The sequence below is a fragment of the Lutra lutra genome, chromosome 5, assembly GCF_902655055.1.
Source record: "Lutra lutra chromosome 5, mLutLut1.2, whole genome shotgun sequence".
Classification (NCBI taxonomy): Eukaryota; Metazoa; Chordata; class Mammalia; order Carnivora; family Mustelidae; genus Lutra; species Lutra lutra.
In genome coordinates, this window is record NC_062282.1 from 78333805 (window position 1) to 78357761 (window position 23957).

At 39.5% G+C, this 23957-nt stretch overlaps 1 protein-coding gene across 1 annotated transcript in view; it reads left to right on the forward strand.

The window, feature by feature from the left end:
* UBE2D2 (ubiquitin conjugating enzyme E2 D2) overlaps positions 1-23957 on the forward strand; it is a 64028-nt gene that overhangs the window by 34408 nt on the left and 5663 nt on the right. Inside the window, exons 2-5 of the mRNA XM_047728903.1 lie at positions 11360-11423; positions 18250-18281; positions 18360-18437; positions 18524-18629. Of these exons, the coding sequence (XP_047584859.1) occupies positions 11360-11423; positions 18250-18281; positions 18360-18437; positions 18524-18629 (280 nt within the window). The remainder of the gene's footprint in view (positions 1-11359; positions 11424-18249; positions 18282-18359; positions 18438-18523; positions 18630-23957) is intronic.

The window sequence follows — 23957 nt, forward strand, 5'->3', positions numbered from 1 at the left end:
GGTACTTGATTAGCTCATTCAGTTCAGCATGTGACCCCCCCCTTTTTTTAAAGATTTATTTGAGGGACACCTGGGTGGTTCAGCTGGTTAAGGGGCTGCCTTCAGGGGCGCCTGGGTGGCTCAGTGCGTTAAGCCTCTGCCTTCGGCTTGGTTCATAATCTCAGGGTCCTGGGATCAAGCCCTGCCTCGGGCTCTCTGCTCAGCAGGGAGCCTGCTTCCCCCTCTCTCTCTGCCTGCTGCTCTACCTGCTTGTGATCTCTCTCCCTCCAAATAAATAAATAAATAAAACCTTTAAGAAAAGAGGGGGCTGCCTTCAGCTCAGGTCAGGATCCTAAGGTCCTGGGATTGTGTCCTGCATTTGGCTCCTTGTTCAGCAGGGAGTCTGCGTCTCCCTCTACCTACCACTTCCCCTCTTGTGCTCGCTTTCTATCTCTCTAATTAAGAAAATGAAGATTTATTTGAGAGAGAACGAGAGCATGTGTGTGCTAGTTATTGCTAATTATTTTGAAATATTAGCTTCAACTCTTATGCTGGACATAAAAGTAGATAGTAAAAATTAAGTTAACATTTCTGTTGGAACCCTAGTAAGACAGGAGTGACACAGAGAGAATGTAGAGCTATAGTGATGCCCATTTCTCTTCAATGTATCCTGAAAATGTGGAACACACCTTATCTATCTAAGCTTCATCCCTTTCTTGATTTCTTCATTTTGTGCTACCATTTTGCCCTTTACCTTCCTCTCCCTTCCTGTCTTGCTGATACTGAGTTTTCTAGCCTTGCTCTCTGTCTCTTTGCTTAATTTGTGAGACATAAAGGTAATCAAGATTTAGTGTGCATCATAATTTCTGGGAGTGGTGAGCACTGGTTGAAACACATATTATTAGCATATACTCCAGAGTTTCTGATTCAGTAGGTCTGATTGGGGAACCAAGTTTTCTTGTGATACTCCTGCTGTGCCAAGACCTCATTTTTGAGAACTGGTCTAGCTGTTCTTTCTTGGCAGTGCAGTCATCTTAAAGGAGCTTCAGCTTAATTTCCTGGGGAACACAGAAATTCTCAGGCATTTTAACTTACACATTTCTAACATTTTAGATCCAAACTAAAGAAGCATGATATTATAGAACATCACTTCCTTACTCCTAATTACTAATATATTTTCCTTGGGTTAGATACTTTCTATCTTGTTTTTTTCTAAAATTGGGTATTAGCCTGGGTGATCTCTTCTGACTTTGAAATTATAATTCTATGAATCGTAATCTCTGCTTGAATCTTCTTCTTCTTTTTTTTTTTTTTTTTAAGATTTTATTGATTCATTTGCGAATGAGAGTACACGTGCTTCCATGACGGGGGTGGGGGGAGTTGGGCAGGGAGAAACAGACTCCCTGCTAAACTAGGAGCCTGACCTGGGACCTGATCTCAGGACATGGAGATCATCACCTGAGTTGAATGCAGACACTCAACCATCTCAGCCATCTCTTATTCTGATTATCACTACCAGAGATCTTTGATTTGTATAACAACATTCAGAACTATTAAAATTTGACTTTGGAGGCATTTTTCTATGAAATTAACTGTAACCTTTCATTTTCCCATCTTGTTCCTTTTACCTTATGCCACAGGTTAAGGACCAAAATGGTGAAACACATCCCTGTTTTTGTGCCATTTGTATTTTGTTTCATAATTTTTAAGATTTGGGGAAGGGTTATTTAAAAATAACTAATAGAAGCATTAATTTTAACCAACTAATAGTCTGACTTGATTACTTGAAAGTGAAAGGAGTGACGCCTGCTTGCCTTAGTCGGTTAAATGTCTACCTTTTGGCTCAGGTCATGATTCCAAGGTCCTGGGATCAAGTCCTGTATCAGGCTCCTTGCTCAGCAGCTCCCTCCGCCTGCCACTTCCTCTGCTTGTGCACACTCTGTCTCTTTCTCTTTGACAAATAAATAAAATCTTTTTAAAAGGGAGAGGGGAGCCTGGGTGGCTCAGCCCTTAAGCATCTGCCTTCAGCTCAGGTCATGATCTTGGGTTCCCGAGATTGAGCCCTGCATCCGACTTCCTGCTCAGCAGGAAGCCTGCTTCTCCCTCTTCCACTTCCCCTGCCTTGTGTTCTCTTTCTTGATATGTCTCTCTCTGTCAAATTAAAAAATAAAATAAAAAAGAGGGGAAAAAAAGTGAAAGGAAAATCTACATACCCCTTGCCAGGACCCCATCCCCTAGAGTTAAGAAGGTTCCTTTCTTTCTTGTATAGTGCTATAATACATAAATATCTGAGGCTTTCAGATGTCTTAGTTTTCTGTTTTATTTAATAGTGATTCATTTAAAATCCTCTGGAAAATAGATATTCTTCAGGAATAATGTAAGGCACTGTTGTTATTCCTGTATATCTCTTCATTGGAAATCATATTCCTGAGCCAAAAATGATAGTAGTAGGAAATGTATTAAAAAATCCATAGAAGAGTTCCTGGGTGGCTCACTTGGTCAAGCATTTAACATTGGCTCAGGTTATGGTCTCAGAGTCCTGGGATTTGAGCCGAGGGTCTGGCTTCCCCACTCAGTGGAGAGTCTTGCTTCTCTGTCTCCCTCTACTCGTCCCCCCTGCTCCTGCATGCACAGGTGTTCTGTCTCTCTCCTTCTCTGTCTCAGATAAGTAAATACATAAAAATGTTTTTTAAAATCCATAGAGAATTAAACTTTAAAATAAATTAGTTGGTATAAGGTTATAGGGCTTTTGGAACTAAGATGAAAAAACACTTAGGAGGGTTGTAGAGAATCAAAATAGTTTATGACCTTTGATCTTTAAAAATACTAGTTCTGCTATATACCTAGAAATAAGGGGAGAGTATGGCATCAAATAGTTTTTTTAAGTTGAGAACTGTACAGCGAAATCTATAGTTTGCTCCCATAATAAGACCTTTATTTTAATATTTTTTTTAGATTTCAAGGGGTACCTGGGTGACAGAGTCAAGTGTCCAACTCTAGGTTCTGGCTCAGGTCATAATCTCAGGGTCATGAGATTGAGCCCCATCTTGGGCTCCATGCTCTGTGCATAGTCTGCTTAGGACTCTCTTTTCCTCTTTCCTGCCTCTCCCCACCTCTCTAAAATAAACAAGTCTTTACTATTTTTTTAGATTTCAAGGAAAGTGAGAATATCAAATGTTTTTGGAACTGAAGTAAGTATTCTTGGGGCGCCTGGCTTGCTCAGTTAGTGGAGCATGCGACTCAATCTCAGGATCATGAGTTCAGGCCCCACATTGGGCATAGAGCTTACTTAAAAAAAAATTGAGTATTCTACCTTAATTTTCAGTTTCCTCCTCCCTCTTCTTCCTCAGTTTTTAAATATATGCTTTATTTCTCTGTTGTTCTTTCTACAGAGAAGTTTTTCAGTAAATAGATTCCTTGAAGGGGTATCTGGATGGTTCAGTTGGTTGAGCATCTCGCGCTGGATCCTGAGGCCACGAGCTCAAGCCCCGTGCTGGGTTGAGGGTGGAGTTCCCTCAAACAGAAATAAATACACCAATTGAATGCCTGAGTCCTCTGATGAGGGAGAAGAGGAAGTTTTCTTGGGATGCTTGGGTGGCTCAGTCAGTTAAGCGGCTGCCTTCGGCTCTGTCATGATCCCAGTGTCCTTTTGGGATCGAGTCCCACATTGGGCTCCTTGCTCACAGGCAGCCTGCTTCTCCCTCTGCCTGCCTGTGCGAGTTCTCGCTCTCTCTCCCTGACAAATAAATTTAAAAAATAGATTCCTTGATTTTTTTTTTTTTTGTGATTCCTTAATTTTTGGTTTTGTTTTAGCCCCACTCTCATTCCCAGTAATGTATAATTTGCTGTTTGATATACAAGATGAATCTGAATACCGTTTCTTCCTTTTTTTTTTTTTTTTTTTTGATTTTTATTTATTTATTTGTCAGAGCACAAGCAGGCAGAGTGGCAGGCAGAGGCAGAGGAGGGAGCAGGCTCCCCGCTTAGCAAGGACCCCAATGCGGGATGCAGTCCTAGGACCCTGGGATCACAACCCGAGCCGAAGGCAGTCCCCCAACCGACTGAGCCACACAGGCATCCTTGAATACTGCTGTTGCTGCTGCTGATGCTTTTTTTTTCTTTTTAAAGATTTTATTTGACAGAGATCACAAGTAGCCAGGGAGGCAGGCAGAGAGAGAGGAGGAAGCAGGCTCCCTGCTGAGCAGAGAGCCCAATTCTGGACTCCATCCCAGGACCCTGAGATGACCTGAGCCGAAGGCAGAGGCTTAAGCCACTGAGCCACCCAGGCTCCCCGAATGCTGCTTCTTTTAGAATAAGAAGTCAAAGAAATTAATGTATAGATATAAAGTCAAATGTTAAACAAAAAGCTGTCTGATATATTAGGGTATTTCTTCTGCCAGAGTAAGTGATCTGTGTACATCAGTGCCTTTATTACATTTTAAGATTCAATTTCAGTTACATCTTGATGCAAAGACATCAAATTGTGTAGCTTCTATGTTTATTCAGTCTAACTGGGTTTTCACTATTTGATTACCCTCTAGATGGTTACAACTTTTAATAGCTGTTTTATTATAATCCAGATTTACAGTCAAAACTCATAATTTCTGTTTCAAATAGGCAATAAATACACTTGTTATACGATTTAAAAGGTACGAAGGAAATACATAGAGTTCCCATTCTCACCTCTAAAGCAGGCTCTCCTTCCTGAAGGCAAGTACGTAATTAAGTTTTGGGGGAAGTCAAAAGTTAAAATGCGTATTTTCTGCTGTGTGGGGGGTTGGTGCTCCTAACCCCCCGGCTGTTCAAGAGTCAGTGTACTGTTAACTAATTTCTTGTGTATTCTTAGGAGGTTTTATGCATATAGAAAGATGGATAGAGGAGGGCCTGGCTAGTTCAATCAGTAGAGCATGGGATTCTTGATCTTGGGGCCTGATGTTGGGTGTAGAGATTACTTTTTTTTTTTTTTTAAGATTTTATTTATTTGTTTGACAGAGATCACAAGTAGGCAGAGAGGCAGGCAGAGAGAGTGAGAGGGAAGCAGGCTCCCTGCTGAGCAGAGAGCCCGATGCGGGACTCGATCCCAGGACCCTGAGATCATGACCTGAGCCGAAGGCAGGGCTTAACCCACTGAGCCACCCAGGCGCCCCTAGAGATTACTTTTTTAAAAACAAAATATTTAAAAAGACAAAAAAAGAAAGATAGATGGATGCTTAAAAAGAAAACTTTGAGTTATATATTATATACAATATATACAATTATATACAATAAAATTCATCAATTTTAAGTATAAAGTGTGTTTGAGTTTTGATAAATATATACACGGTTATTCAGTCTCTGCCAAAATTATCATATAGAACATTTCCATCAGCCCCCAAGTTTTCCTCATGTCCTTTTGTAGTTAGTCCCCTCCATCTCCCTCCAGCCCCCCTGGAACTATTGATCTGCTTTTTGTCACTATAAGTTTGCCTTTTCTAAAATGTCATATCAGTAGAATAATATAAAATGTAGTATTTTTATATCTGATTTCTTTCGCTTAGCATTATGCTTTCGAGATTCATCCATATCAGTGCCTTGAACCAAGGAAGTGTTGAATGAAGGTGTTAAATGTCTATTAGCATAAGTTTGGGTGAAGTTTTTAAAATTAATTATATCATACTGGCTCATCAAACAGACTGATTGCTCTTATATTCAACTTAGATAAATCTTAGCTCTTGATGTTAAACCTTGCTGTCCTTCAAGATGGAAAAAGATGACTTAATTTGAGAGCAAAATATTAAAGCACAAAAAAATTCCATTTAATGCACATGGTGGGACTTCAGAAAAACTTGTTTTGTTCTTGTTTTATTTTAATAGCAACTTATTACTCAATTTAAAATTAAAAAATAGGGGCGCCTGGGTGGCTCAGTTGTTAAGTGTCTACCTTTTGGCTCAGGTCATGATCCTAGGGTTCTGGGCCTGAGCCCTGCATTGGGCTCCCTCCTCAGCAGGAATCCTGCTTCTCCCTATCTTTACTCCACCTGTTTGTATTCCCTCTCTTACTGTCTCTCTCTGTGTGTGCAATAAATAAATAAAAATCTTTTTAAAAAAATAAAAAAATAGGGGCGCCTGGTTGGCTCAGTCAGTTAAGCAGCTGCCTTGGGCTCAGGTCATGATCCCAGGGTACCCATGTTGGGTTCCCTGCTCAGTGGGGAGTCTGCTTCTCCTTCTCCCTCTGCCACTGCCCCGCTTGTGTGCATGCACTCACTCTTTCTCTCTCTTTCTCTGCATCAAATGAATAAATAAAATCTGTTAAAAAAAAAATAGATAACTGGGACACCTGCGTGGTTCAGTTGATTAAGTGGCTGCCTTTGGCTCAGGTCATGACATAGGGTTCTGGGATTGAGTCCCTCCTTGAGCTCCGTGCTCTGCAGGGAGCCTGCTGCTCCCCCTGCCTGCTGCTCCCCCTGCTTGTGCTCTTACTCACTTTCTCTCTCTCTCTCTCTCACAAATAAATAAAATCTTAAAAAAAAAAAGATAACTCTTGGGGCACCTGGCCGTTCAGTCAGAAGAAACATGCAACTCTTGATCTCGGGGTTGTGAGTTTGAGCCCCATGTTAGGTGTAGAGGTTACTTAAAAAAAAAATTAATAAAAAAAATAGGTGGCTTTTATGTTTTAAATCAAGCAAATGTTCTTAGTTATACTGACCTGTATTAGAAGCAACATTTGGGACTGGGAACTGTACAATGTTTTTTCTTTCTTTAAGTAATCTCTTCCCCCACCTTGGGGCTCAAACTCAAAACCCCAAGATTCAGAGTTGCTTGCTCTTCTTACTGAGCCAGCCAGGTGCCCCAGTTATTATTTTTCTTGAGATGGGCAAGGAAAGTATAAATAAACTTAAAAAAAAAAATTAAAAAAAAGGAACTTTAATTAAAAAAAGAAAAATACAGAACTTTATATCTGTAGTCTGTGCTTTGTTTTCCAAGCTTGCAGGTAGGATACTACAGAATAACTGATGTACCAAAATGACTGGTTAAGTTAACTCAGAGGAAGGGACTTACAGAAATAACTATGTGGTATAAATTAAAAACTATACAATATTTGGACTGTTAAATCATATCTTTCTAGAACTCATTAATAAGATTCTAAATAGGTTTTTTTTTTAATTGAAGTATCGTTGACACATAGTATTATATTAGTTTCGGGGGTAGAGCACAGTGATTTGACATTTAAATGCGTTATGAAACACTCATCATAAGTGTGGTTACCATTTGACCCCACACAAAGTTATTAGAGTATTATTGACTATATTCCCTACGTTGTACTTCACATCCAGGTGATTTATCTATTTTATAACTGGAAGTTTCTACCTTCTAATCACCTTTACCTATTTTGTTCACCTCTCCAACACCCTCCTCTTACAGCTTCAGGTTTATTCCCTGTATTTATGAGTCTGTTTCTGTGTTTTGTTTCTTCATCTGTTTTGATTTTTAGAATCCAGTTATAAGTGAAATTGTACAGTATTTGTCTTTCTCTGTCCGACTCATTTCACTTAGCATAATACCCTCAAGGTCCATCCATGTTGTTACAAATGACAAGATTCCATTACTTTTTGTGGCTGAATAATACTTCTTTGTGTGTGTGTGTATCACATCATCATTAGCCATTCTTCTGTTGATGGATACTTTGTTTCTGTATCTTGGCTATTGTGAATAATGCTGTAGTAAACATCAGGGGAGCATATATCATTTCCAGTTAGTGTTTTCATTTTCTTTGAGTCAATACCCAAAATTGAAATTGCTGGATCGTATGATATTTCTATTTTTAATTTTTTGAGGAACTTGTATGCTTTTCTTAGTGGTTGCATCAATTTACATTCCTTGCAGCAGTGCACAATGATTCCCTTTTTTCTGCATCCTCACCAGCACTTATGTCTTTTGTTTTGTTTTGTTTTGTTTAAGATTTAATTTTTAGAGAGTGCGCAAGCACACAGAGGCAGAGGGAGAAGGAGAAGCAGACTCCCCACTGAGCAGGGCACGCGATGCGGGGCCTAGTCTCAGGTGCTGGGATCGTGACCTGAGCTGAAGGCAGATGCTTCATGGACTGAGCCACCCAGGAGCCCCTGTCTTGTCTCTTTGATACTAGCCATTCTGATAAGTGTGAGGTGTTAGCTCATTGTGGTTTTGATTTGCGTTTCCATCATGATTAGTGATGTTGAGCATCTTTTCATGTGCCTCTTGGCCATTTTTATATCTTTTTTGGGGGGGGGAAATGCCTATTCAGGTCCTCTGCCCTTTTTTAATCATACTGGCGTTTTTTGGTGTTGAGTTACATGAATTCTTCATGTATTTTGGGTATTAACCCTTATCAGATCAGTCATTCGCAAATATCTTCCCCATTCAGTAGGTTGCCTTTTTAAAAGTTTGATATAGTCCCAATTGTTTATTTTTGCTCTTGTTGCTGTTGCCCTGCTCAGTGGGGAGTCTGCTTCTCCTTCTCCCTCTGCCTCTGTGTGCTTGCGCACTCTCTAAAAATTAAATCTTAAAAAAACAAAACAAAACAAAAAATATTTCTTAAAAAAAATATTTTTAAGACAGATGTCCGGGAGTATACTGCCTATGTTTTCTTTTAGGAGTTTTGTGGTTTCGGGTCTTAATCTTTTAAGTCCTTAATCCATTTTGAGTTTTTTTTGTGTATAGTGTAAGGAAGTGGTCCTATTTCATTCTTTTGCATGTAGCTGCTAAGTTTTCCATTTATTGAGGAGATGGTCTTTTCTTCATTGTATATCCTTGCCTCCTTTGTCGTAGATTAATTGACCACATAAGCACGAGTTTATTTGTGGGTTCTGAATAATGCTTTATTATAAGTTGTTGTTGTTGTTGTTTTAAAGGGAGAGGGGCTCGGTAAGGGGCAGAGGAAGAAAGAAAATCTTAAGCAAGCTCCACACCCAGATGGAGTTCGGGGCTCAGTCTCACAACCCCAAGATCATGACCTGAGTTGAAATCAAGAGCCAGACGTTTAACAGACTGAGCCTCCCAGGTGTCCTGTGGGCTCTGGATACTTTTTTTTTTTTTTCCTTTTAAGACCTTCACTCATTCATTTGACAGACAGAGATCACAAGCAGGCAGAGAGGCAGGCAGAGAGAGAGAGGAGGAAGCAGGCTCCCTGCAGAGCAGAGAGCCTGACGCAGGGCTCTATCCCAGGACCCTGGGATCACGACCTGAGCCGAAGGCAGAGGCCCCAACCTACTGAGCCACCCAGGCGCCCCTGGATACTTTTTATTGTACATTTAAAATACTAGATTTTGGGACGCCTGGGTGGCTCCAGTCGGTTGAGCGGCTGGCTGCCTTCGGCTCGGGTCGTGATCCCAGCGTCCTGGGATCGAGTCCCACATCGGGCTCCTTGCTCGGTGGAGAGCCTGCTTCTCCCTCTGCCTCTGCCTATTACTCTGTCTGCCCGTGCTCGTGCGCGCGCTCTCTCTCTCTCTCTCTGGCAGATGAATAGATAAAATCTTAAAAAAAAAAAATACTAGATTTTACTGTTTTTACTTTTGTCATTTAAAAATATAATACCGGGTACCTGGCTGGCTCAGTTGGTTGAGCATCCATCTCTTGATCTCGGAGTCATGAGTTTGAGCCCCATGTTGGATGTAGAAATTACTTTTAAAAACTTTTTTTTTTTTTTTTTTTTTTTTTTTAATAACATAATCTAGGGTGCTTGAGTGGCTCAGTTGGTTAAGCATCTGCCTTTGGCTCAGGTCACCATCCCAGGGTCCTGGGACTGAGTTCTGCATTAGGCTCCTGCTTGGTCGGGAGTCTGCTTTTTCCTCTACCCTTCCTTCCTGCTTGTGCTTTCTCTCTCTGTCAAATAAATAAGATCTTTTAAAAAAAATCATAATCTGGGGCGCCTGGGTGGCTCAGTGGGTTAAAGCCTCTGCCTTCGGCTCAGGTCATGATCCCAGGGTTCTGGGATCGAGCCCCATATGGGGCTCTCTGCTCTGCAGGGAGCCTGCTTCCTCCTCTCTCTCTGCCTGCCTCTCTGCCTACTTGTGATTTCTATCTGTCAAATAAATAAATAAAATCTTTAAAAAAAAAAAAAATCATGATCTAACTAGCCCTTGTTTTTAATCTCCAATACCATGCCAAGAGGGAAAGGAATAGAATATGATTTCCTGCCTTGTGGTTTTTTCAGGATTCCCATCCAGTAAGTTTGTGGGCTCTTAATGTTAAAATAGCTAAGAAGCCGGCATCTGGTTATAGAGCATTAGTACGGGTAGATCTGTCTCTGATTACAAAATTTTATGATGGGCTTTATTACTTCAGCCTTTTTAATATATCCAGCCTTTTCAGTACATCCCTTTTTAAGTTTTTTCAGCTACCTTTGGAACCCTGGCAGTTCATATCAGCTGAAAACATAACATCTTGTCAGGTGGTCTCATACTATTTGAAATATTGATGACTTCAAGAACTTTTCCCAAGGGTAACCTAATAGTTCTCTGGTTCAAAAATTGGCCTTGAAATTCAACTTCTTTTTTGAAAACTAGTAAAGTTTTTACTTTAAAACCATTTCTTTAAAACATTTTTTTAAAAGATTTTATTCATTTGTTTGACAGACAGAGATTATAAGTAGGCAGAGAGGCAGGCATGGGGGAGGGGGAGCAGGCTCCCTGCTGAGCAGAGAGCCTGATGAGGGGCTCCATCCCAGGACCGTGAGATCTTGACCTGAGCCGAAGGCAGAGGCTTAACCCACTGAGCCACCCAGGTGCCCCTAAAACCATTTTTATAGCTATTTAGTATATAATACGTGTTCATTTTCCTTATAGTTACTTTTTAAACTCTGAACTAGGGCGCCTGGGTGGCTCAGTGGGTTAAGCCGCTGCCTTCAGCTCAGGTCATGATCTCAGGGTCCTGGGATGGAGCCCCTCATCAGGCTCTCTGCTCAGCAGGGAGCCTGCTTCCTCCTCTCTCTCTCTGCTTGCCTCTCTGTCTACTTGTGATCTCTCTCTGTCAAATAAATAAATAAAATCTTTAAAAAAAAATAAACTCTGAACTAAGCAAAAATAATCTAGTTTTTAAACATACATTTGCATTCAAGAACCCAAAATACTGGGGCACCTGGGTGGCTTAGTCAATTTTAGCATCAGGCTCTGTGCTGAGTGTGGAGCCTGCTTAAGTTTCTCTCTCTCCCTACCCCCTCCCTCTGTTTAAAAAAGGGGGAGGGCAGAAGAAGAAGAATCCAAAATACTTTAAAGATTCACAAAGCCATCCCTCTCTGACTTTGGAGGAGTATTCCTTTAAAAACTTTAGTAGTGGGATAGATAATATTGGTATGAGTGAAACTTATATTAATTGGTTAAAGTTACATTTATGTTGAATATATTTCTTTTCTTTCTATTTTCTTGAGGAATTGAATGACCTGGCACGGGACCCCCCAGCACAGTGTTCAGCAGGTCCTGTTGGAGATGATAGTAAGTATTTAAAAGGAATGGTGAAGTAAAACTGCATAACCATTCTGCCTCTGGGGAACTCTGGGACTGATGAATATCTCTTAAGATTACATTTTGTGGGGGCGCCTGGGTGGCTCAGTGGGTTAAGCCGCTGCCTTCGGCTCAGGTCATGATCTCAGGGTCCTGGGATCAAGTCCCGCGTCGGGCTCTCTGCTCAGCAGGGAGCCTGCTTCTCTCTCTCTCTCTCTCTGCCTGCCTCTCCATCTGCTTGTGATCTCTCTCTGTCAAATAAATAAATAAAATCTTAAAAAAAAAAAAAGATTACATTTTGTGTGAAAAAACAATTACACTCTAGGAAGAGGCAGTGTTTACCCTTACTTATCCACGAAAGGGGCAGTTCTGTGTGTATCCTATCTTCTTCTGTAGTATTAATTTTGAACCTTTTGAACCTTTTCTGCCAGATATTGTCTGTGTAGTTGTTCCAACTTCTTCCTACATATCCTTCAAGTCTTCTGGGTATTTTCCTGGGGTCAAATATTTGAGGTTTTACTTACAACAAGCTATTGTTCTTTAAGTAAAATAATACTTAGGATGATAAGGCATATTGGTGTGTGTGTGTGTGTGTGTGTGTGTGTGGTGTTTGTCCTTCCACTGGTTCACGCTTGTGAAGACAGGTAGTTTATTTCTAATGTCTAGTTTCTCTGTTTAATCCGATATAAAATAATTTATTAGGCCTTATCACACATGTTGGATAATAATTTTCCTTTTGTTTCACTTTGTCTCAACAGTTTTTCCCCTTATACCATCTTCTAGCCTCTTTTAAAAGGAGTATACTTAAACGAGACTGTGCTTTATGACACAACACTAATTCACAAAAAAAGTAATATTTAGCAAATAGGAAAAAAGAACATACTTGGAAACAGTTTTGTCAGAGAAGTATATACAGTAAGACAATAAATAAGAGGTTATATTAGCTTGTGTTTTACATTTTTCCTGTTTTTGCTTAAAATGTTGCTTTTGTTTTGCTAAACTTAAGAATCAAAGCAAGGGGAAAGGAAGGAAAGGTAAGATTAAAAATAGGGAGGGAAACCATAAGAGACTCTTAACTATAGGAAACAAACTGAGGATTGCTGGAGGGGAGTTTGGTGGGTGGGGGAAAATGGGCTAACTGGGTGATGGGCATTAAGGAAGGCACTTGATGTAATGACCCCTGGGTGTTATATGCAACTGATGGATCACTAAATTCTACCCCTGAAACTGTAATAAACACACTATATTTTAACCAAATTGAATTTAAATAAAATTAAAAAAAAATAAAACAAGGACCTTTTATAGAGATTGCTTAAATGTAAAACAGATTGCTAAATTATAAAGCTAAGTACAGGTATGAAAAATCCCATTTTCATTATTCATATTTGTCCAGTATGAGTAACTATAATGTTTGATACCAAACAAGATAGGCCAAGTAGTTAAACGTGCATTATCTCATTTAAGCCTCACAATAGCTCTTTTAGTGAATGGAGTAGAAATTATAAAGTATTTTAGAGAAGAATCTAGTGAGAGAGGCACATGGTGGTTTCCAAAGTGGGCTCATTCTCAAGCTTTCTTTTTTCTTTTCTTTCCTTTTTTTTTTTTTTTTAAATATTTTATTTGTGGGGCGCCTGAGTGGCTCAGTAGGTTAAGCCTCTGCCTTCAGCTCAGGTCATGATCTCAGGGTGCTGGGATCAAGCTCTACATCGGGCTCTCTGCTTGGCAGGGAGCCTGCTTCCCCCTTCTCTGCCTGCTTGTGATCTCTCTCCCTCGTCAAATGAATAAACAAACTCTTAAAAAAAAAAAAAAGGATTTTATTTGGGACACCTGGGTGGCTCAGTCAGTTAAGCTTCTGACTTCAGCTCCGGTCCTGATCCCAGGATGCTGGGATCAAGCCCCACATCCGGCTCCCTACACAGCAGGGAGCCTGCTTCTCCCTCTCCTGCTTCCCCTGCATATGTTCTTTCTCTCTCTCTGTCTCTCTGTCAAGTAAATAAGTAAAATCTTTAAACAAAATTTTAAAAGTAAAGATTTTATTCATTTGAGAGAGAGAACATGAACACGTGAGCAGGAGGGGCCGAAGAAGAGGGAGAAACTGACTCCCCACTGGGCAGTGAGCCCAATGCAGGGCTCCATCTCTGGACCCTGAGATCATGACCTGAGCTGAAGGCAGATGCTTAATGGATTGAGCCACCCAGGTGCCCCTCATCCTCAAGTTTTCTGATTTTAGTTTTGTTGTGTAAGGTATCATACAGTCCACCTGTGTCATGGTGGTCTTTCAGTTGAAAACGTGGTTTTATTTCCAGTAAATTCCTCGAAGTTGAGAGTGGCTGATCTTTCATTTAAAAGTATTTGAAGTCTGGGGCATAGAATTTATTTTTGAAGTTCTCTGCAGTGTCCTGAATAATTTGCCTTTACTTCACATAGTAGGTATTATCACATTCCTTTCTCAGATAGAAGAGTTGCTATCCTTGAGAGTTACAAAGAACTCCCCCAAAGCATAAGCAATTAAAAGAAAAAATAGGTAAATTTTACATTTTAATGAAGTGCTGCAAATGATATCATCAAGAAAGCGAAGAGACAACAGGATGAGAGAAAATTTGTGCAAGTCATATTTCTGATAAGGAAATTTATTCAAGATATATTTAAAAAACTCTTTGTAACTCAACAATATAAAGATAAATAACCCATTATTGTTTTTAATAAGCAAAGGATCTGCTAAAGAGGATGTGCAGTTGGCCAACAAGCACATGGAAAAGATGCTCGGTATCATTAGTTATCAGGGAAATGCAAATCACATCTGTGATGGAATAGCACTTTATTCCTTCCACGATGGCTAAAATCAATAAGTCAGATAATAAGTGTTGATGAGGTTGTGGAGAAATTGGAACCTTCATACATTGCTGATAGTAATGTAAAATGGTACAACTAATTTAGAGGTTTCTCAAAAAGTTAAACATAGAGTTTCTCAAAAAGTTAAACATAGAGTTATCATATTACCCAATGAGTTCACTGGTAACTGTTTATCCAAGAAAAATAAAAACATGTCCATGCAAAAATTTGTGCATTAATGTTCATAGAAGCAGCAGCTGTAATAGCCAAAATGTGGAAATAATCCAAATGCCCACCAGCTGATGAAGGGATAAATAGAATGTATATCCATACAGTTGAATATTATATGTCAGTGAAAAAGGGGAGTACAAATATATACTACAACATTGATGAGCTTTGAAAACATGCCCGGTGAGAGAAGCCAGATATAAAAAGCCACATATGGTATGGTTCCATTTATATGAAATTTCCAGAATAAATTCATAGAGACAGAAAATAGATAATGGTTGCATAGAACTAGAGATTTGGGGGAATGTGGAGTAACTGCTTACAGATATGGGGTTTCCTTTGGGGGTGATGAAAATTTCTAAAATTTGGTGATGGTTTCCCAACTCTGTGAATGTACTGAACACCACTGAATTATGCACTTTCAGTGGGTGAATTATATGGTTTATGGATTATCTCTTTACAGCTGTTTAAAAAATAATAGTTCTCCTTTAACTCTTAGCCTTCCTATTCCGCTGTCTTGACTCACCTACTACTAAACTGTCAATAATACCTACCTTCTAAGAGAATAAGGAAAATCTCCTCCTTAGGGGCAGAATAACTTCCTTACAGTTGGTCATCTAGGAGTCTTTGCTGACACAATACTGAAAACTTTAGGGAGTATTTGAGAACAGTTGAGATAAATGACTGTCAAAAAATCTTTATCAAGTCTTCCTGATAAATTATATAAGGATAAAGCAGAGTGTAATTGGATAGCTAAATATTAATAAGGAGGCAGAATTTAATCTTCAGAAAAGAGAAACTGTTGGTCACAATGAAACTTTCTGAGCTCCTTTTGACCCTTCTAGCTCTCAAATCCTTCAGCACCACATTATTGATATTTAGTGTAAGAAGGTAGTCCTTATTTTATATATATTTTTTAAAGATTTTATTTATTTACTTAAGAGAAAGAGAGCATAAGAGGGGAGAGGGTCAGAGGGAGAAGCAGACTCCCTGCTGAGCGGGGAGCCTGGTGTGGGACTCAATCCCAGGACTCCAGGATCATGACCTGAACTGAAGGTAGTTGCTTAACTAACTGAGCCACCCCAGTACCCCTTATATTTAAAATAATATAGGGGCACCTGGCTGGCTTACATGGAAAAGTATGCAACTGTTGATCCTTAGGGTTGTGAGTTTGAGCCCCATGTTGGACATAGAGATTACCTTAAAAATAAATAAAGAAGATAATATATATTTAATAATGAACTTATTAATAATACAGTGCTTTATTTTTAAATATCCAGATTTTAATGTACCATTACATTTTTCCCCATTTTTCTTTGAAGATCTGGTAAGCAGGGGGATGTATAGGCTCTGAAAGAAATAGTAAGCCAAAGATTTATTGGTCCTACAATCTGTTTCATTTTCTTTTGTTTTGAAATCTTGGTGAATCTGACTCTCTGGAGATCTGTACTGAATTCAGATGTAGTTCTCTTGAGATTATGTCTCAAACTATGACAGATATTCTTGTTCTCTTTTAGCCTTAAAGTTTTATCTGAGTATCCTAAAGAGTAATTATTGAGCTGTGAAGTTCACATTTAAACTCTCATAAAATAGATTGTAGCTTCTAGTTTCTATAATTTGGTTTTCATTGTCAAACCAGGGTGGTAGTGGGAGTTTTTGTTTGTTTTTGCTGGTTTGGGAACTATCAAAATTTTGTAATTCAAGATTGATCTTTAAATGAAAGGTGTTTGAATTATATAGATGTTCATATAAAATAAAACAATATTTTATGCTTATGGCCACATATTTTGCCCAGTTAACTATATCTGGAGAGTTCTTTCTACTTGGAACCTGAAGTGATTTTTTTTAAATCTGTAGTAATTTTTTTTTTAATTTAAAAGATTGTATTTATTTGAGAGAGCACAAGCAGGAAATCACGAACAGGGAGATTGTGAGCAGGGAGAGCAGCGGAGGGAGAGGGAGAAGCAGACTTCCCACTGAGCAGAGAGCACAACTGGGGCTTGATCCCAGGACCCTGAGATCATGACCTGAACTGAAGGCAGACGCTTAACCAACTGAGCTACTCAGGCACCCCATAATCTGTAGTGATTCTTTTTCTTTTCTTTCTTTCTTTCTTTTTTTTAAGAGTTATTTCTTTGTCAGAGAGAGCACAAGCAGGGGGAACAGCAGGCAGAGGGAGAAGCAGACTCCATGCTGAGCAAGGAGCCAGATGTGGTACTCCATCCCAGGACCCTGGGATCATGACCCAGGCCGAAGGCAGACACTTAACTGACTGAACCACCCAGGTGTCCCTGTAGTGATTATTGAACTATTTGCCAAACCATTAGAATTTGAGTCAGGATTAGATATTCTCCCACTACCTTCTTCCCTTTTTTATACTTTCACAAGGAGATCTAGGAGTGTAGGAGAGCTCCACAGGGAGACCTAAGTCAGTGATTCCAGTAGGTAATTCTTGTATTTGACCTGTGTAGCAGAATACTCAACTAAGATTTTAATGGTATGTCTTCAGATGCTTTTGTTAATTAAATTCCATCTTGATGTGTTTTTAGTTTAGTTTGTCTTACTCTGCTTTGTTAGTGTAGATTCTAGATCATTTTAAAAAAGAGATATATGGGCACCTGGGTGGCTCAGTGGGTTAAAGCCTCTGCCTTCGGCTCGGGTCATGGTCCCAGGACCCTGGGATCGAGCCCCGCATCCGGCTCTCTGCTCATCGGGGAGCCTGCTTCCTCCTCTCACTCTGCCTGCCTCTCTGCCTACTTGTGATCTCTGTCAAATAAATAAAAATAAATAAATAAAAATAAATAAAAAGAGATATAATTGGGGCGCCTGGGTGGCTCAGTGGGTTAAAGCTCTGCCTTCAGCTCAGGTCATGATCTAAGGGTCCTGGGATCAAGCCCCACATCGGGCTCTCTGCTCAGCAGGGAACCTGCTTCCCCCTCTTTCTCTGCCTACTTGTGATCTCTCTCTCTGTCAAATAAATAAAACCTTTTTTAAAAAATAAAAAGATATAATTATTGATCTTTCATATGTTAGTAAGGGACTAGTAATTCTAGCCATGAATGCTCTCAGAGGTTTTTTCTTGCTATAAAAAACAAATCTTTATTAATTTGAGTGTTATTTACTTTGGCTTTACAGTCCTGCGCCATACCAGTATTATAAAAGGAGTATATTATAGGGGCGCGTAAGTGGCTGAGTGGGTTAAAGCCTCTGCCTTTGGCTCGGGTCATGATCCCAGGGTGCTGGGATTGAGCCCCACATTGGGCTCTCTGCTCAGCAGGGAGCCTGCTTCCTCTTCTCCCTCTGCCTGCCTCTCTGCCTATTTGTGATCTCTCTCTGTCAAATAAATAAATAAAATCTTAAAAAAAAAAAAAAAGAGTATATTATATATTAATGTGTTGGGGAAATGACCTAACAAGTTAAAGAGTTGAATCTTTTGGTTCTTTTTTACCCTTGGAGGTAAGAAATGCCTGTTGAACAGTAAAACCTTGGGCCTTGTCAGGAATTTTGTCTCCCTGATACGAATTTTCAAGATGTTTTAGCCCAAATACTTTTTCACTGAGTACCTTATCAGTGTTCTAGACCATACTAGTCATTTTCTTTTCTCTCTTCAGACTCAGTCTTGACTTAGATTCCTCATCTTGCCCAGGACTTACCATATTGCTTATTAACGAAATGGGGTTAGATAGGAAATGATAAGTCATTATGGTGTAGGTACATTGGAGATACTGCTTCATGGTGATTTTTTGTTCTTTTTCAGTGTTCCATTGGCAAGCTACAATAATGGGGCCAGTAAGTATTCAGATTGATTTCAGAATAAATGTTTATATGATACACTCATTTTAATCCCACTTTTCTTGTTATCAACAGAATGACAGTCCCTATCAGGGTGGAGTATTTTTCTTGACAATTCATTTCCCAACAGATTACCCCTTCAAGCCACCTAAGGTAATTGTGGTATGGCACTTGTTTTTTTATGTGCTTTCTATGATATTAATAAACCAGTTTACAAAAAGTTTTCCTTTTTTCTGTAGGTTGCATTTACAACAAGAATTTATCATCCAAATATTAACAGTAATGGCAGCATTTGTCTGGATATTCTTCGGTCACAGTGGTCTCCAGCACTAACTATTTCAAAAGGTAATGGAATGGGTATCTGATATTAAGATAAAGCACAGTGTTTATGTCTTTTATTTTTTACTTACTTATTTTGAAAGATTTATTTATTAGAGTGTGTGCAATCAGGGGGAGGGGCAGAAGGAGAGAGGCAGAGAGACGGAGAATCTCAACCAGATTCTGTGATGAGCATGGAGTCCGACACAGGGCTTGATCTTAAAACCCTGAGATCATGACCTAAGCCTAAATCAGCAGTTGGACGCTCAACTGACTGAGCCTCTGAGGCGCCCCTGTTTTTTGTCTTTTAAAGGTTACTTATTTTTTGAAATGATTATTCACGTTCCTTTTAAGAGGAGGTAGTGGCCCCTGTTATTTTTGATAGACCTTGAGACCACTGGAGAGAGTTGGATTTTCAGGCATAGGTATTCTCTGGTGTCTTGACAGCTCTGTCCATTATGCCATTCGGGCATCGGTTGGAAAATGGCTACTTGGTATGAATTTCTTCTAGAGCAAAGTTAAAGTAGAAGATATTAAAGCCTCTTCCAACCTTGAGATCCGTAAATGGTAAGGGTAGATACTGTTCCAGAAGAGGAAATAACAGACCTTACAGAGGAATGCTTGTGGTAAAGATACAGAAGGTTCTTGAAGGACAAGGTATAGGTAAATTCATATTCAGACTCTGTAAGAAACCTCTTGTCTTGAGGTTTCTATCAGAAACAGATTCATGGGGCGCCTCTGTGGCTCAGTGGATTGGGCCACTGCCTTCGGCTCGGGTCATGATCTCAGTGTCCTGGGATCGAGCCCCGCGTCGGGCTCTTTGCTCAGCGGGGAGCCTGCTTCTCTCTCTCTGTCTGACTCTCTGCCTACTTGTGATCTCTCTGTCAAATAAATAAATAAAATCTTTAAAAAAAAAAAAAAAAGAAACAGATTCATTCTCTGAGATGACCAGTTTAATAAAAAATTTTTATTTGATTGTCTTAATCTTTGTGGTATGTAGTGCTGTGTGCTTAGAGATGTGCATTAAAAATTAGTTACTAGTTTTGTGATGAAATATCCAGTAGTTCTGAATAAAGCCTAATTACATGAGTAGGTTGGGGATTTTCTTATGTCGGTGAACTGAGTAGTTAACAAACATTTCCTTATATGCTGATTTGAAATTATACAGCCTCTCAACAACCCACAAGTGGGTTAAAAGTTATTAAAATACAGGGGCACCTGGGTGGCTCAGTGGGTTAAGCCTCTGCCTTCGGCTCGGGTCATGATCCCAGGGTCCTGGGATCAAGCCCCGCATCAGGCTCTCTGCTCGGCAGGGAGCCTGCTTCCTCCTCTCTCTCTGCCTACTTGTGATCTCTGTCTGTCAAATAAATAAATAAATAAAATCTTTAAAAAAAAATAGGAAGAACATATATAAAAATCAATAAGAGAAAAATATCCTAACATATGAATGAACAGAAAGGAGCAAAATAATCAAAGAAATGAAAATTAAGTTCCCATTTTTCACCTTTTTAAATAACAAAGATCTTACAAAAAGAAAACCAAGTGCTGGTGAAGTACATTGAAATGGTTGCTTACATACTACAGATAGAAGTATTGACTTGTATAGCCCTGTCAGTATGTATTTAAAGATAAGAGATTTAATTAATACTTCCCTTTGATCCAGTAATTCTAGTTTCATTCATTTGTACTAAGAAGACAGCCTCAAATGCTAAAAAAAAGTTCTGTGTCTCGCCTGTGTTGGGCTCCCTGCTCTGTGGGGAGTCTAATTCTCCCTCTCCCTCCCCACCCCACCCCCACTTGTACGGGTGCTTTCTCTCTCTCTCAAATAAATAAATCTAAAGAAAGAAAAGGTTTTGTATGGAAATATATTTGTGACAATGTTATTTATTTCTGCAAATTAGAAATTACAGGTCCAACAGTAGGGGAAGAAATAAATCAATTCAAATATTGCAAAAATACTATGTTTGAAAACAGAAAAGAGCTAAATTTATATGTATTATATAGATTAATTTATATAGAAAAGTATGTTAAATAGTTAAAAGAAGTAATTTGGGTAATGAAATTTGCTGTATGAAAATTTTTTTATCCTAAGTTATATTTTTATGTTTAATGTATACCTTTAGATAAGGGGCAACATAGTTTGTGGTAAAGAACAAAGATTCTGGGGCACCTGGGTGGCTCAGTGAGTTAAAGCCTCTGCCTTCGGCTCTGGTTGTGATCCCAGAGTCCTGGGATGGAGCCCCGCATGGGGCTCTCTGCTCAGTAGGGAGCCTGCTTCTTCCCTTTCTCTCTGCCTGCCTCTCTGCCTGCTGATCTTTCTCTCTGTCAAATAAATAAACTCTTTAAAAAACAAAACAAAACAAAAGATTCTGGGGGTACCTGGGTGTCTCAGTTGGTTAAGCATCTGCCTTCAGCTTGGGTCACGATCTCAAGGTCCTGGGATCGAGCCCTACATCAGGCTCTCTGCTCATCAGGGAGTCTGCTTTTCCCTGTCACTCTCCCTGTTTTCTCCCTCCCTCTCTTCGCTCTCTCTCAAATAAATAAATAAATTCTATATTTAAAAAAAAAATTCTGGGGGCACCTGGGTGGCTCAGTGGGTTAAGCCGCTGCCTTCAGGCTCGGGTCATGATCCCAGGGTCCTGAAATCGAGTCCCACATCAGGCTCTCTGCTCGGCAGGGAGTCTGCTTCCCTTCCTCTCCCTCTGCCTGTCTCTCTGCCTACTTGTGATCTCTCTCTGTCAAGTAAATAAATAAAATCTTAAAAAAAAAAAAAAATTCTGTATCCAACTTCCTGTATTACATCTCAGCTTTACCTCTTACTGGGTGAGACTTGAAACAAATTAGCTTCTCTATTCCTCATTTTGTTCATCTGTAAACTAGGGATGATGATTCTGACTAATTCATGATTATTGTAAAGTTCTAAAAAAACAAAATGCACAGTTGGTTTCTTGTAAGCACTGAAATAACTAGGTTAAGGCACTGTTGTAAAAAGTATTGGATATTTGTCATGTTAACTTTGATGTTATAAATGTGGTAAGACTTAAATACTCTGACAAATTTTTTTTTTAAGATTTTATTTATTTATTTGACAGACAGAGATCACAAGTAGGCAGAAAGGCAGGCAGAGAGAGAGAGGAGGAAGCAGGCTCCCTGCCGAGCAGAGAGCCCAATGTGGGGCTCGATCCCAGGACATTGGGACCATGACCTGAGCCGAAGGCAGAGGCTTTAACCCACTGAGCCACCCAGGCGCCCCTCTGACAAATTTTTTAAAGGAAAAAAAATATCGGGGTGCTTGGGTGGCTCAGTTGGTTAAGTGGCTACCTTCAGGTCAGGTCATGATCCCAGGGTCCTGGGATCGAGCCCCATATAAGGCTCCCTGCTCAGCAGAGAGCCTACTTTTCCCTCTCCCTCTGCCTGCTGCTTCCCTACTTGTGCTCTCTCTGTCAAGTAAATAAATAAAATATTTAAAAAAGAAAAAAGGAAACAAAATATTCTAGAGGCATTAATAAATTAATGTTAATAAATTAAAATTTATGCCATCCTAGCCAAAAATGTAAAGAAAAAACTAGAGTAACACATTTTTAAAAGTAGTGGCTGAGGGGTCCCTGACTGTCTTAGCCAGTAGTGCATGCTACTCTTAATCTTGAGGTTGTGAGTTGGAATCCCACGTTGGGTGTAGAGATTGTTCAAAAATAAAATCTTTAGGGCATCCAGGTGGCCCAGCTGGTTAAGCAACTGCCTTCAACTCAGATCATGATCTTGGAGACCTGGGATCAAGTCCCGCACTGGGCTCCCTGCTCAGCAGGGAGTCTGCCTCTCCCTCTGATTCTTTTTTTTTTTTTTTTAAGATTTTATTTATTTATTTTACAGACAGAGATCACAAGTAGGCAGAGGCAGGCAGAGAGAGAGAAGGAAGCAGGCTCCCCGCCGAGCAGAGAGCCCGATGCAGGGTTCGATCCCAGGACCCTGGGATCACAACCTGAGCCGAAGGCAGAGGCCCCAACCCACTGAGCCACCAGGCGCCCCTCTCCCTCTGATTCTTACTTCTCTCTTGCTCTCTTTCTCTCATTCTCTCTCTCAAATAAATAAATAAAATCTTAGGGAAAAAAAACTTCAAAAAAAAATTGAGGCTGAAATAATTTTCCAGATAAGTGGGTCCTTTTCTTACGTAGTCCCCCTTATAATTCAAGGGCTAGTAGTGAAAGTGTTCTTATGATTTACTGGCCTGGTTGTTTTTCCTTCACCGAGTAGCAGTAAAGATAGAAATCTAGTAAGGGACCAAGAGAGGCGGAATATTGTGTGTGTGTATAGTAAGAGGGTCTAGTAGCTAAAATTGTTACTGAACATTTTTTCCTTCCCCCTTGTGTGTCTAGTGTTGACTTTTCAGTTGCTCTGAATCATAAGGGCTCTTAGTTTATTTGATTTATGTTCTATCTGGAAAGCTATCTTTAAAAATAATTGCAGTTCCATTTTGTTGAATTTGATTATATCAATGTACCTAAGTTTAGTGTTTTAATGACTTCTCTTTGTAAATTGAATGTGCAGGCAAGCATTTCTGTGAAAGACCTGAATCCTATATGTGATAATGATTATTCCTTTTTTGAGGGCAGTAGCTTTGACCTAAAATTCTTTCCACTTTGAGTGTATATGTTAGGGATCTAAATACACAGAAAACTTAAAGGAAGCAATTAAGTGTGCCATAAAGCCACTGGATTATATGTTTTTAGAATTGGAAGTGACAGTGGATTATGACACTAGTAAAAATGATGAAAAATGTATATGTAGGTAAAAATTTAGCCACTTCAGTGAAGAGTCTGTGCAGCTTATAGAAATAGGAGTAATTCTCTTTATACGGAAAGAAGATATAGTACTTCATAAAACAAAATCGTTTTTTTTTTTAATGAATTAAAGGTCCCTGAGTGGTAGAGTAAGAATCCTTTTACAGATCAGATAACCACCACTCAACCTTTCATTCCTGGAAAGAAAGTTAGAAAATTTAGCTCTTTTAAACAATTTTTTTAAGGTTGACTTCTTGGAATAATTGGAATAGTAAATAAGGGAATTTATAACAAATACTAATTTAGTACCATGTCTAATTTTAGGTGAAGATTCAGTTGAACTCTTGCCAGTTTGATGGGCTGGATAATTTCTTCTTTCTGTAGTCAATAATTTCATGAACATTCAGAAATCTGTAACTTTCTATTGTCATTTCCAGGAAATACATGAAATCTTTCCGTATTTGCTGTTAGAATGTTCTGTGCTTGAAGAGGGCATCAGGTGTTATACCTGACAATGGAAAGAGAAGATGTTTTGGGCATGCCATCTGCCAGAATTGTGGGCAGCAGGAATGTACAG